The sequence below is a fragment of the Amblyraja radiata genome, chromosome 4 (genome assembly GCF_010909765.2).
Source record: "Amblyraja radiata isolate CabotCenter1 chromosome 4, sAmbRad1.1.pri, whole genome shotgun sequence".
In the NCBI taxonomy this organism is placed as follows: domain Eukaryota; kingdom Metazoa; phylum Chordata; class Chondrichthyes; order Rajiformes; family Rajidae; genus Amblyraja; species Amblyraja radiata.
In genome coordinates, this window is record NC_045959.1 from 31,523,858 (window position 1) to 31,538,592 (window position 14,735).

Sequence of the window (14,735 nt, forward strand, 5' to 3'; positions counted from 1 at the left end):
ATACTCATCCATTCAAATAAAAGGGCATGCCTTTCCAGCAATGCATAACCTGGCACAGATAGAACAGACAGTGGGCGGATAATCACTGTGATCAAGGACTTGAATAGTAGTGTTCATTCATCATATGTGGGTGGGTATCCACATTCACCTGACAGTCCTAACCTTGAAGTTCAGTTTCAGTTTAGTTTATTGGCACGTGTATCGATGTTCTAGTGAAAAGCTTTAGTTGCGTGCTAACCAGTCAGCGGAAAGACAACACATGATTACAATCGAGCCATTTACAGTATATAGACGCATGATAAGGGAATGACGTTAAGTGCAAGGTAAAGCCAACAAAAATGATCAACTATAGTCACCCATTGGGTAGATAGTAGTTCAGGACTGCTCGCTGGTTGTGGGAGGATGGGTGAGCTTTTCCACACTTTTATACCTTTTGCCTTATGGGAGAGGGAAGAAGCAAGAATAAACACGATGGAATTGCAATCATTTCCCCACAAGTTGCATTCTAATATTAAAGATAGACGCAAAATGCTGGAGTAACTCAGCGGGATAGGTAACAACACTGGAGTGATGAGTTACTCCAGCATTTTGTGTTTAATTTCAGTGTAAACCAACATCTGCAGTACCTTCCTACACATTGCATTCTAATATTGATGCTTTCTTGTTCACCACTGAAATTTACACATCTTGCTGGACGTTTGAAATGTTGCCAATTTATAAGCTGTAAAGCCAACTGTTATATTATTATTTGTTTCAATGTGAGTAAAGTACATTGGAGGCAGAAATTATAAATGTCTTTCCTTCTTCGTGTGGTTTCTTGAATCTAGGATGCCTCTTTAACCATTCATTATTTCAATGTCTTCCCGCTAAATTAAACTTGTTATTGAAAAGTTGAGATGACATCATGAATTAAAATCTCAAAGGAAAACAAATAATTAAATAAAGTGAATAGAACTGAAAAAACAAGACACTTGCCGTCACCCTTGCCTTCTAATCTGCACATCTTGAATTCTGTGACTAAAATTACCAAGGTTTCCAATCCTCTAATGGTTCCAATTTCTGAGGGATCAGAGAAGCAAATTCTCCAACATTGTGCAGGTCGGGATTTCTGAAGCTTCAATGGATGAGATCAATGGGTGAGTCCTGACTCCAACAAGATCACTCAATGATATACTGGCAAAGTCACATTTATTTCAGAAGAAACCCAATACAATAAAATTACTTTCAATAGAAGATCTCAATTACTGTAGTGGCCATTTGGCTTGTTTTGCATGTCATTAATGATGGCATATGTCTTTAAATTTTAGATGGCCCATTATATTGTGAGTGGGATTTATGACGTATTTTGGGCATTTTTTGGGGCTAGGTTTCTTGCGCAGAAGCGTAGTTTTTAGTTTTAGTTTGGGACCAGCATGGAGAAGGTTTACCCTTTGACCATGCGAAAAGCTTAACGGAAACACGAGGAGTTTTCTAACCTTCAAAGCGATAAGCTGGAGTTCGATGAGGATTATAGTAATGAGTCGGAAGAAGTTTGGATGTACCTTATTGTTTTTCATCAACAATAAAGAATTTATCAATCAAAAGACTGTGTTTGGAAGATTTGCCTGTGAAGAAGCTCTGAAGGTCTCTGACAGTGAGCTCGCATGCGTATGAAGACATTCTCCTTAACCATGCAGTCCATTTAGCGGCTAGAGGGATAATATAAAAATGTAACAATATAAAATATGCACAATATACAAATCTGCGCTACAATTACATAACATTAGTTCGTTTACAGATTCATTACTAAAGTGGAGCATCATTGTGTTTTTGTCTAGGTTGCCATAAACCATGTCATCTCAATGTATTTTCTTTTGTTATTCAGCAGGAAGAAGTGTTACGATTTGATCAGGATGTAGTCAGAAGTCAAGATCATGCTTTCCATAGGGTAATTCCCATTGTAAAGAGACACAGAGTCATACAGCATAGAATCAGGCCCTTTGGCCCAACCCGTCCATGCTTGCCAAGATGCCCCATCACTCTAGTCCTATCGACCTGCATTTTGCCCTTATCCTTCTAAGCCTTTCCTCTCTAGGTACCTATCCGAGTGTTTTTTTTAATTTGTCATTGTACCAGTCTCAACCACCTTTCTCTGGTAGCTTGTTCTATATACTCATCTCCTTTATGGGGATCATGACAGAAACCTCCTCGTGGCGATCCCCAGAAACGATGACACGATGCACTCTGGGCGACCAATTCTGTCAACATGTTGGACAATGACAGAAGCCAACAGCGAGCTCTGTGTCATCTGACACACGAGCAAACAATCTCCTTTATGAGAAAAAGATGTCCATCGGGTTCTTCTTAAATATTTCCTTTTCCCATCTAAAGAATAATGTCCTAGTCTGCGCAACCTCTACTGTAGGGCAGCATGGTGGCGCAGTGGTAGAGTCGCTGCCTTACAGCTCTTACAGTGCTGAAGACCCGGGTTCGATCCTGACTACGGGTGCTGTCTGTACGGAATTTGTACGTTCTCCCCGTGACCATGTGGGTTTTCTCCGAGATCTTCGGTTTCCTCCCACACTCCAAAGACGTGCAGGATTGTAGGTTAATTGGCTTGGTATAAGTGTAAATTGTCCCTAGAATGTGTAGAATAGTGTTAATGTGCGTGGATGGCTGGTCGGTGTGGACTTGGTGGGCCGAAGGGCCTGTTTCCGTGCTGTATCTCTAAACAAAACTAAACTAAATTATAATGCAGTCCGCCCAGTCCTGGCAACATCCCTACAAATCCTATAGTCATCTTTCCAGCTAAATGGCATTTTGTCTGTGGTAGAGGGAGTTAGATGTGGCCCTTGTGGCTAAAGGGATCAGGGGGTATGGAGAGAAGGCAGGTACGGGATACTGAGTTGGATGATCAGCCATGATCATATTGAATGGCGGTGCAGGCTCGAAGGGCCGAATGGCCTACTCCTGCACCTATTTTCTATGTATCTACGTATCTATGTAGGGTGACCAAAAGTAAACTCACTACTTTAAGTGCAGCCAATGTCTTGACAACTGCAACATAGCATCCCATCGTCTTTTAAAAAAAAAAAAAATTTAATTACTTTTATTAGAAGCAAACCCATATTACAAACATTTCATGTATATCAGTCATACATTGTTAATATTATCAGTTGTGGATTGGTTCTGCTTCTAGTTTTTTTATTAATTGTAAATTAGAACCCGGTAAATTACCGAACCCGGTAAATTATCCCGGGTTCGGTCCCGATTATGGGTGCTGTCTGTATGCAGTTTGGACGTTGGTCTGCGCGGGTTTTGCGAAATTCAGTAGGTTCACAAACCACTAGAAAGAAAATTGAAGGAGTGTGTGGCTGTGTGAAATGCGCGCACTGAGCAATGAAGGTCTTTTTTTTTCTTCTCTCAAGGCGTGGGCAAAGATCTTAACTCTGCTCTAAGATCTTTGGGCGTGGGTATTACGCCAGAGGTGGGACCAACGCCTCCGCGCTCCGAGGGGCTTTCCCGCTTTCCTCTGCCTGGGTTTAAACCCGCTGCGTTTCCACGGACAGATGCAGCGAGCTCTCGACTCCAGCCTGACCCGGGACCAGCGAACCGCAGCGCCGCCGAGATGACCTTCGTGAGGGTGAGTTTATCAGCGGGCGGGTGGAAGCACCAGCGGCGAGCCCAGTGGTCTGGGTCGGGGGGATGTGTGGCCCCGGCTGCCCGAGAGGATCTCCCACTGATCCCACCGGGTCGCTCCGTGGAGCGACACCACACACACTCTACCCTGAATGATAGGCATCACCCAGAGATGCTGTCTGACCCGCTGAGTTACTCCAGCTTGTTCAAAAGGGAATTGCAGATGCTGGAATATCGAAGGTACACAAAATTGCTGGGGAAACTCAGCGGGTGCAGCAGCATCTATGGAGCGAAGGAATTGTTGTGTCTCCAGCTTGTTGTGTCTATCTTCGGTGTAAATCTGCAGGTCCTTCCTACACAGAGAAGGAATGGGTGACGGTTCGGGTCTGGACCCTTCTTCAGACAGTCAGAGGAGAGGGAGACACAGAGATAAGGAAGGGTTAGGTGTGAAAACGAAAGATTTCAAAGGGCAAGGAAAATGTAGAATTTTTTCATTGTTAGCTGAGGAGAAGGTGACAACAAAGCATACAATCAGTAACATTTTCCTTGAGCCATGTCGCCTTTGATCTGTCATTTTCACACCTTACCCTTCTATACCTCTAGTTTCCCTGTTTAAGAAGGAACTGCAGATGCTGGAAATTCGAAGGTACAGAAAAATGCAGGAGAAACTCAGCGGGTGCATCAGCATCTATGGAGCGAAGGAAATTGGCAACGTTTCGGGCTGAAACCTTGCCTATTTCCTTCGCTCCATAGATGCTGCTGCACCCGCTGAGTTTCTCCTAAATTTTTGTGTACCCTCTAGTCTCCCTCTCTGCTGTCTCAGTCTGAAGAAGGGTCTTGATCCGAAACATCACCCATTTCTTCTCTCCAGAGATTCTGCCTAACCTGCTGAGTTACCCCAGCATTTTGTGTCTATGTACCTGTAACCTGGAGCTGAGGATGGAACGGTCGAGGTCAGGAAAAGATGGCTTTTCTTTTTCCTCTTTGGAACAGATGGGAGGAGATGGAGGGGAGTGAGTGAAAATCATGGAAAGGGGTGGAGAGAGTAGATAGAGAGAAACCATGCTTGTTGGCGGAGGATGGGGAAGGGAGGTGTGGAATTAAAAGGGAAGTGGATAGGAAAACAAAGTGAGTGGACATTTTGCTTACAGGCTAGTGGTTAGAATCTAAAATGTACAGCCAGGGGTTGCAGTGGAGACAGACTCAGTGGCAGTGTATAGGTAGTAGGCCCCCCTCGGTCATGACTGACCATGGGTGATGCATCCTGGTCGGATGCAAGCCTGGGCGATGTCATATGGAGGACAGGCTGTTGCCCATGCTGCACGTCCCCCCTCTCCACGTCGCTGATCGATCCAAAGGAACAGAAGGGCCGTTACAGTTTGGCACCAGCGCCGACGCAGGAGCTGCCAGCGCGAGGTTGTAGACAATGACGAACTGCCTTAGGGGCTCCGACTCCGGATTTTCTTGAGGTTTACTCCTGGAGCCTTTTCCATGACTGGATATGGCCACAAGGCAGTGGAGGTTTTAAATCAGAGTTTTCCCTCTCCTAGATAGACTGCCTTCCCAGGCTGATGGGCTCCATCTGCTCCAGTGTATAGGTACCTGAAAGGAAATAATTTGCAGGGCTGTGCAAACAGGACAGGGTGCGATTTGATGTATCACTCCTTTTGAAAAATTAAAAAAATCTATAAAGTTAAAAATGTGAAATAAAAATGGTGGAATACCGGGGCATATCATGCAGCAGTTGTGGAAAGAGAAACAGGTTTAACATTTCACATTGAAGATCCTTATCATTTCTGACAAAGGATCTTCTGCCTGAAACATTAACCCTCTTTCTCTTTGCACAGATGCTGCCTGACCTGCTGAGTGTCACCAGCAGTTTCCATTTCATTGCCCCTGCATGAACTTGACAGAACAAGCAACTTCCATCAATGGTGCAGGCAGACACAAAATGCTATAGTAACTCAGCAGGACAGGCAGCATCCCTTGAGAGAAGGAATGGGTGACTTTTCGGGTCGAGACCTTTCTTCAGGCTGAGAGTCAGGGGCGGGGGAGGCACAGAGATATGGAAGGGTAAGGCGTGAAAGTAGGTCATCAAAGGGGACAACGTTCGAGGAAAATGTAGAATAGATCGGGAGGACAGCCAGACTGGTCGGAGAACTAGGATGGGGGAGGGATGGAGAGAGAGGGAAAACAAGGGTTACTTGAAGCTAGAGAAGTCAAGATTCATACCGCTGCATTGTAAGCTGCCCAAGCAAAATATGAGGTCGCGTTCCTCCAATTTGCATTGGGGCTCACTCGGACAGTGGAGGAGGCCCAGGACAGAAAGGTCAGTGTGGGAATGGGAGGGGGAGTTAAAGTGTTTGGCAACCGGGAGATCAGGTAGGTTTAGGCAGACAGAGCAGAGGTGTTCAGCGAAACGATTGCCGAGCCTGCACCTGGTCTCGCCGATATATAGGAGTCCACACCTGGAACAGCGGATACAGTAGATGAGGTTGGAGGAGGTGCAAGTGACACTGCCTCATAGACGCTGCCTCACCCTCTGAGTTTCTCCAGCATTTTGTCAACATGCCTTTACTGATTCTTTTACTGATATTCCTAGTCAGTTGAGTGATAGAATGTAAAAGGTGTTTCTCTTGATTTCATTTGAAATGTTAAATACGTCACTCCACTGTGAATTCAGTTTTCTGCTGATCCTTTTTGTTGACATCATTAATATTCAGTAAAAAAAACCCTGCTGACGTGATTTATTTCTGAATGTGAATGAAAAACAATCTGTTATTAGGGACTGCATGTGGCGTAGCATTAGAGCTACTGCCTCCCAGATCCAAAGACCCAGGTTCGATCCGGACTGGTGCTTGTCTGTAGGGAGTTTGTATGTTCTCCCCATAACCTGCGTGGGTTTTTGCTGAGATCTTCGGTTTCCTCCCACACTCCAAAGATGTATAGGTTTGTAGGTCAATTGGCTCGGTATAAATGTGAGTTGTCCCTAGTGAATGTAGGATAGTGTTAGTGTGCGAGGATCGCTGGTCGGTGTGGACTCAGTGGGCTGAGAGGCCTGCTACCACGCTGTATCTCTAAACTAAACTAAACTAAACTAAGCTAAACTAATTATAATGGGGAAGGGAAATGTAAAAAAAGTTTTTATCGAATAAAAAATGGAACCTATAGTGTTCCAATTGGGATGTAATGTAGTGACATGTTTCACAGACGAGTGATATCTGTGACCTATTGTCATTGGGTGCCAGTGACACAACATATTCACAATGGAGTCAACCCTTTGTGGAAGAATTCAGCGGGTCAAGCAGCATCTCCGGAGAACATGGATGGTTGATGTTTGAGTCGGGTTCCTTCTTCATGTTCTCTGGAGATGCTGCCTGATCTGCTAAGTTACTCCAGCACTTTGTGTATTTTTTTGTGCAAATCAACATCTGCAATTCCTTGTTTCTATACTTTGTGGAGCAATGTCCTTTCCACCTTTATATACTGACCCACCTTCCAAGTCAGGCACGTACTCCAGTCTTGCTGAGCAAGAAAATACATCCTTAGATAGTTTTATATAGTTTTACCTAGTTTTATCAGTCTGAAAAAGGGTCTCGACCCGGAACATCACCCATTCCTTCTCTCCAGAGATGCTGCCTGACCCGCTGAGTTACCCCAGCAGTTTGTGTCTACCTTCGATTTAAACCAGCATCTGCAATTCTTTCTTACACATAGATAGTTTTATATGCAGGGCTCCATTTACAATGCAAACAGACATACTCTCTATAACTAAAGGGCCTGTCCCACTTGGTCGATCTAATCTGCGAGTTCTGGCGAGTTTGCCCTCAACTCATACTCGCAGCATGGTCGCCACGAGGTCGTAGGAGGTCTTCGTAACTCTCCTTCATGCTCGGGAGTGGTCTCCACGTACTTGAGGCCTCAGCTAGGTCGCGGCGTTTTTTTCAATATGTTAAAAAATGCCCGTGAGTAAAAAAAGGTTGCCATGGAAAAAATCTATACTTTTTTTACTCGTAGGTTTAGTCGCAGTAGATCGGCATGTTAGTCGTAGGTAATCGAGGGTAGTCGAAGGTAGTCGTAGATAATCTTCATCATAGTCGAAGGGAGGTCGAAGGAGGTCGTCTTCACTCTCCACTATTCGGTGTCCAATTTTCCCAAAGTTAGTCGTAGCTAGTCGTAGCTAGTCTTCAACATATTCGAAGGAGGTCGAAGAAGGTCTTCTACATAGTCGAAGGAGGTCTTCAACATGTCATTTTTTTTCAAACTCTTCTAAACTCGCCAATTAAGTCGCCCAAGTGGGACAGCCCCATAACAGAATGTTTCTCTCCCCTTTTTCTCTCCCCTCAGTGGTTCTTCAGCTTGGCTATTGCCCCTTTCGTTTATGCAAGTGCAGAGGCCAGTGCATCTGAATATACCTATCAACATGAAGGTCGAATCTGTCGCCGTTGTCCTCCAGGGTTGTACATGAAGACACGTTGCACGAGAAGCCACGATACAATTTGTGCACCATGCTCAGCAAACCATTATACGCAGTACTGGAACTATGTACAGAAGTGCCAATATTGCAATAATTTCTGCCAAGAAAATCAATACGTTAAGTCTGAATGCAACCAATTCCACAACAGAGTGTGCGAATGCAAGGACGGATACTTCTGGAAATATGAATTTTGTATGAAGCAGAAAGAATGTCCCCAGGGATTCGGAGTTACAGCTCCAGGTAAAATCTGTCAATCTTTGTCAACTGTCTACAAACGTGCATCTTTGTTTCCATTTACAAACTATAACTATATTGGACCTTACATTTAGGACACAGAACCAGGTTCTGCACCATTGGCCAGGACCTGAGTATACTTGGGGGTGGCACTGAACAGGTTAAGCAGTGAAGAAGCTTAAAAAACAGGGGGCAGGATTGGGCAATGTTGTCGAAATGGAAGAATCTAGGTAGAAAACATAGAAACATAGAAAAATAGGTGCAGGAGTAGGCCATTTGGCCGTTCAATATGATCATGGCTGATCATCTAAAATCAGAACCCCGTTCCTGCATTTTCCCCATATCCATTGATTCCGTTAGCCCTAAGAACTAAATCTAACCCTCTTGAAAACACCCAGTGAATTGGCCTTGACTGCCTTCTGTGGCAGAGAATTCCACAGATTCACAACTATGGGTGAAAAAGTTTTTCCTCATCTTAGTCCTAAATGGCCTACCGCTTATTCTTAAACTGTCACCCACGGACTCGCCCAACATTGGGAACATTTTTCCTGCATCTGGCCTGTCCAATCCCTTAAGAATTTTATATGATTTTATAAGATCCCCCTCATCCTTCTAAATTCCAGTGATACGCCCAGTCGACACATTCTTTCATCATATGACAGTCCCACCATCCCGGCAATTAACCTGGTGAACCCACGCTGCACTCCCTCAATAGCAATAATGTCCTTCCTCAAATTAGGAGACCAACATTGCACACAATACTCCAGGTCCGGTCTCACCAGGGCCCTGTACAACTACAGTAGGACCTCCTTGCTCAAAAACTCAAATCCTCTCACAATGAAGGCCAACATGCCATTAGCTTTCTTCACTGCCTGCTGTACCTGCATGCTTACTTTCAGTGACTGATGTACAAGCACACCCAGGTCACGTTGCACTCCCCTTTTTCTAATCTGACACCATTCAGATAACAATCTGCCTTCCTGTTCTTGCCACCAAAGTGGATAACCTCACATTTAGGGTCAAATATGAGACCAAGTACAAGAACTGTGCAGGTTCAGAATGTTGTCTAGATAGGGACGGAGTCAGTGACTGGGTAACAGAATTGTGACATGAGCTGAAAATAATAATGTCGAAGGGTCTTGACCTGAAAAGTCACCCATTCCTTCTCTCCAGAGATGCTGTCTGACCCGCTGAGTTACTCCAGCTTTTTGTGTCTATCTTCGGTTTAAACCACATCTGCAGTTCCTCCTGAAACAGTAATGTAAGTTCTGTTCATTCAGTATTAGATCCTGGGAAAACAGTGTGCTAGTTAGCGTGTGGAGGAGTTGAAAGAGGCACTGACAAGGTAAAACTGTGAATCATCAGCAAACATATTGAACGTGAGAGTGTTTACATGATGTCACCAGGGAAGTATGTAAGTGAATCATGTGGGTGTATAAAGAGCAAGGGCAGGTTAACCTATCAAACCATTACTTAACTTTAATAACATCCTTTAGTTTTCTTATTCCTGAAAAAAAAACAAATTGCTGAAGTAACTCAGCAGGTCAGACAGCATCTCTGGAGAGAAGGAATGGGTGACGTTTCAGGTCGAGACCCTTCTACATTATTGTTTTCAGCTCATGTCTCAAATTCTGAGCTATAGCAAATGAAGATATCCGAAGAAGGGTCTCGATCTGAAACGTCACCCATTTCTTTTCTCCAGAGATGCTATCTGACCCGCTGAGATACTCCAGCTCTTTGTGTCTATCTTCAGATAAAATCACAGTGTTTACTGGACATCCCATGTTTTGCCATTTCTAAACGGATCATTCTTTAAACCAATTCTTCCTCCAAAATGATTTATTGGACATTCAGTATTAGTTTCACTCTAACAGAATGTTTTTTTATTTCATTATTTGATGTGAACTTTAAATTCCTGTGCGTATAATGTGATCACTTTCTTCCATTGTCCAGGTACTCCACAAGAAGATACCGTTTGTACAAAGTGTCGTCCTGGTTTCTTCTCCTCCGTGAGTTCTGCCACGATGCAATGTAAGAGGCACACCAACTGCACCAAGCTGGGCTTGGAGCTGGATATAGTTGGCACCACGTGGCACGACAACTTGTGCAGCCCCTGCCAGCCCTCTGGCACTAAAGGTAATGCCAAATATTTCTTCCTCCTACCTGTCGGCCTGGATGGAGCACTTACTGGGTTGATCCACAAACTCTGGAAATGCTCTTTATATTTTATGTCAGAGAAAATTCCAAGCTAAGTATTCCCTAGGATGGTTTCACACAACAGTGTGAGTTTAGGCAGTTTCTCAAGATGATAAGTCAAGTCAAGTTTATTCGTCACATACGCATACGAGATGTGCAGTGAAATGAAAAGTGGCAATGCTTGCGGATTGTGCAAAAAAACTACAAAACAGAATAGAACAGAATCAGTAATTACATATTTGTGGGAAAAAAAGATAAAAAGAGCAATTTTAAAAATACACCACACAACAGTGAATTGGTACAGTAAGTTAGTCCCTGGTGAGATAGGAGTTTACAGTCCTTATGGCCACTGGGAAGAAACTCCTTTTCATCCTCTGTTTTCACAGCATGGCAATGGAGGCGTTTGCCTGACCGTAGCAGTTGGAACAGTCTGTTGCTGGGGTGGAAGGGGTCCCCCATAATGTTGCTGCCTCTGGATCTGCACCTTCTGATGTATAGTTCCTGCAGGGGGGCGAGTGTAGTTCCCATAGTGCGTTCGGCCGAACGCACTACTCTCTGCAGAGCTTTCTTGTCCTGGGCAGAGCAGTTCCCAAACCAGATTGTGATGTTTAATTGTGATGTGATAATTAAGTGAGAGCACCTTAGCAGCATGGCAGCACGGTGGCACAGCGGTAGAGTCGCTGCCTTACAGCGCCAGAGACCCGGGTTCCATCCTGACCATAGGTGCTGTCTGTATGGAGTTTTTATGTTCTTCCTGTGACCGTTCAAGTTCAAGTCCATTCAAGTTCACATTTATTGTCACATGCACCAATTGGTACAGTGAGATTTGAGTTACCATACAGAGCGTGGGTTTTCTCCGGGTGCTCCGGTTTCCCCCCACACTCCAAGGACGCTTGTAGGTTAATAGGCTTGGTAAATTGTCCTAAGTATGCGTAGGGTAGTGTAAGTGCTAGGGGATCGCTGGTCGGTGCAGACTTGATGGGCCGAAGGGCCTGTTTCCGCGCTGTATCTCTAAACTGAACTAAAGCAGCAGGAATTTAATTGAAATATTTTGCCAAACATATCTGAAGCAGGAAGAGATCTCGCACTCTTTTTAATTTCTAATCTCATTCATTATTGGCAGAATGCACATGCTTTTTGGCTGCGGATAAAACCAAACAACTTGTTCAGTGACAGATCTAGTAGAGCAGTTGCCTCGCAGCTCCGGTGATCCGAGTTTGATTCTGATGTCTGGTCCTACCTAGGAGGAGTTTGCATTTCATAGAAACATAGAAACATAGAAAATAGGTGCAGGAGTAGGCCATTTGGCCCTTCGAGCCAGCACCGCCGTTCAATATGATCATGACTGATTATCCAAAATCAGTATCCCGTTCTGGCTTTTTCCCCATATCCCTTAATTACTCCCTATGACAGTGTTGGATTCCCCAGGTGCTCCAGTGTCTATGCATGACTCCATGGGAATTCATTTCCTGCTACTGAAATTGTGACTTTTGCATCAAATCACCAATTTGTTTTCCTTCTGAAGGAAGATGCCCTTTTTCTCCTTTCCTTCAAACACCCCCCACAGCGAATAATAAAAAATACTGAATTAATGCCAAGTCCATATTATGTTAAGGAAGGAATTGCAGATGCGGGTTAAAAACAAAGATAGAGATAACAAGCTGGTGTAACTCAGCGGGTCATACAGCATCTCTGGAGAAAAGGAATAAGTGATGTTTCGGTTCGAGACACTCCATCTCCTTTGATGTCTTGTTTTCACACTTTCCCCTTCCTTAACTCTGTGTCTCCCTCTCCCCCAACTCTCAGTCTGAAGAAGGGTCTCGACACAAAACGTTACCCATTCCTTCTCTCCAGAGATGCTGCCTGTCCCACTGAGTTACTCCACTATTTTGTGTATTTCTGCGATGATAGGACAAGATTGGTTTGTAATGTTGTGACAGATGTTTCTCTATTGGTCAAGTAAAATATCTTTTTGTTTGAAAATAAAATCTGGACAAAACTTGTTCATACTATTTTGATTCTGTGTTTCAGAGGGTATTTCAGAGTGCGAAGAAGCCCTGTTTAATTTTGTCGATCGACAAAATATCAGGCAAAAGAAAATGTTGCAACTTGGAAAAGCATTAACCATCTTGACTGAAGATGATGTGGTACAAATAAAGAATGGCAAGCAACAGACTAGGCTGCTACTTAACGTCGGGAAGATGAAGAGGGATGTGAGCATTTCTGCAGAAGACTTCGTGAAAGCTCTGAGAGAAATTAAGCTAAAAAAAATTGCAAAAAAAGTGATTCACAAGTTCCTCAAAAAAAACGATGAACTCACGGACAGGTGTGGTGAGGCAAAAAATTACAGGATAGTAGTAGAAGGGAAATAGAGAATGAATTGTTTAAAAATCTCGATATCTTTCAAAGTCGTCCTTGTTTTACTTTCCCCAACACCTTAGACTAGGCGACCATTTCATCGAACACTTGTGCTCCATCTGCCAAGTCATGCTGAAACTCCTGGTTGCTCGCCATTTTAACTCCCCTTCCTATTCCCATATTGACCTTTCTTTCCTTGGCCTCCTCCATTGCCAGAGTGAGGCCACACCAAAACGGGAGGAACAGCGTGTCATATTCCACTTCCATACCTCACAAGCCAACAGTATTAACATTGAGTTCTCCAATTTTAAGTAACACCCCAGTCACCCTGCTCCTTTCCCCTCCTTCGTGCTCTCGTCGCCCATCCCCGCGCCCATTTAATTAACTTAAGCAGAGGGCTAAAATATCACTACAGTGCAATTGGCTGTTCAGTCCAGGAAACCACCAAATAGAATAATGTATGACTTGTCCAATTCTATTGGACAGAGCAACTTTATTTTTTACAATCTTACTTTTAAACAGTATCAGTTAGGATATAGAAAATTACATTTCTCGAGGGTTGAATAGAAGAATGTTACACGATAGATTTTCATCAAATTTGAAGACCATTATTGTAAACCATTGATCTGATCTGAAATAAAGTGACCATATAAATAGCAATAAGGCAAATGCCCAGATCAATTTCAGGCAATGTAAAGTATTCGCTAATATTCATTTGATTCTTAAAAACTTGGTTTCTGTACAAATCTGACATTAGGTTTTTATTGAGTAGACGTTAGGCTCCCAGTTGCTCAGGCAGTCACCCCAAGGATAACAATCAGGACTGCAGCATATGGTATGTTCGTATCCAAAGACCTACAGGTTTGCAGGTTAATTGACTTGGTATAAATGTAAAGTTGTCCCGAGTGTGTGTAGGGTAGTGTTAATGTGTGGGGATTGCTGGTTGGTGTGGATACGATGGGCCAAAGGGCCTGTTTTGCACAGTATTACTAAACTAAACTAAGCATCGGTAGTGATTGTCTGGCAATTTCCAATCCTAGTACTTCAGCGACATTATTTAGGCAGCCACATCTGATATAAATACAGAATAATTGCCTGATCTACTAACATTCGTGCACTACAAAAAGATAGGTGCTGATATTTCCCACCTGCTTTAAAGTAAAGAGAAACAAATTATTAGTAAATACAAGCACAGTCAGAGGGCGTTCAAAGCTTCTCAGAATTCACACCACTCATACATCCCACAGCTCCAAACCCCACCTATCTTCACCAATGCCTCTCCATACTATTCATCCCTCCTTGGCTAAATGAGTGGATGACCAAACTATTCCTGCACTGGCATTATAGAATGCAGAAGTGTTGCGAACACTCCCGACAATGTAGGTTTAAGGTGAAGGGGAAAAGATTTAATAGGAACCTGAGGGTAACCTTTTCACACAAAAAATGGTGGTGGGTGTATAGAAACGAACTGCCGGAGGAGGTAGTTGTGGCAGGGACTATCCCAACATTTAAGAAACAGACAGGTGCATGGATAGGGCAGATATGGAGGGATACAGGCCAAACATGGGAAGATGGAACTAGTGTAGCTGAGACATGTGGGCCGGTGTAGGCAAGTTGGGCCGAAGGGCCTGTTTACACACTGTATCACTCTACGACTCTAATATTTGGTGTTTATTACTCTGCCTTGATCTTGCATCTCCTTTGGTCCATTTAAGATTGAAAATCTCAGCAGGGTCACATTGAAGGTGAGGCTTGACTCACGCTTTCTCCACGATCATATCCTTACATTCAAATAGTTGTGCAAAATGAACAAATAGATAATTTCTATAAATGGGCAGTTTGCTCAGAACAG

General features: G+C 43.7%; 1 protein-coding gene across 1 annotated transcript; it reads left to right on the forward strand.

Annotated features, from left to right (window-relative positions):
* The first annotated feature begins 3,455 nt into the window (after positions 1–3,455).
* On the forward strand, positions 3,456–14,371 carry LOC116971976 (tumor necrosis factor receptor superfamily member 6B-like). The gene is made up of 4 exons (XM_033019203.1): positions 3,456–3,622; positions 7,966–8,335; positions 10,283–10,465; positions 12,557–14,371. Exons 1-4 carry the CDS (start codon positions 3,608–3,610, stop codon positions 12,895–12,897), a joined length of 909 nt encoding a protein of 302 aa, XP_032875094.1. The 5' UTR covers positions 3,456–3,607; the 3' UTR covers positions 12,898–14,371.
* Positions 14,372–14,735: the final 364 nt, after the last annotated feature.

Excerpts from the sequence above, each read along its gene's own strand:
- LOC116971976 (XM_033019203.1), top strand. Across the intron at positions 8,336-10,282 it reads ATTCGGAGTTACAGCTCCAG|GTACTCCACAAGAAGATACC; the intron begins GTAAAATCTGTC and ends TCCATTGTCCAG. Across the intron at positions 10,466-12,556 it reads CCAGCCCTCTGGCACTAAAG|AGGGTATTTCAGAGTGCGAA; the intron begins GTAATGCCAAAT and ends TCTGTGTTTCAG.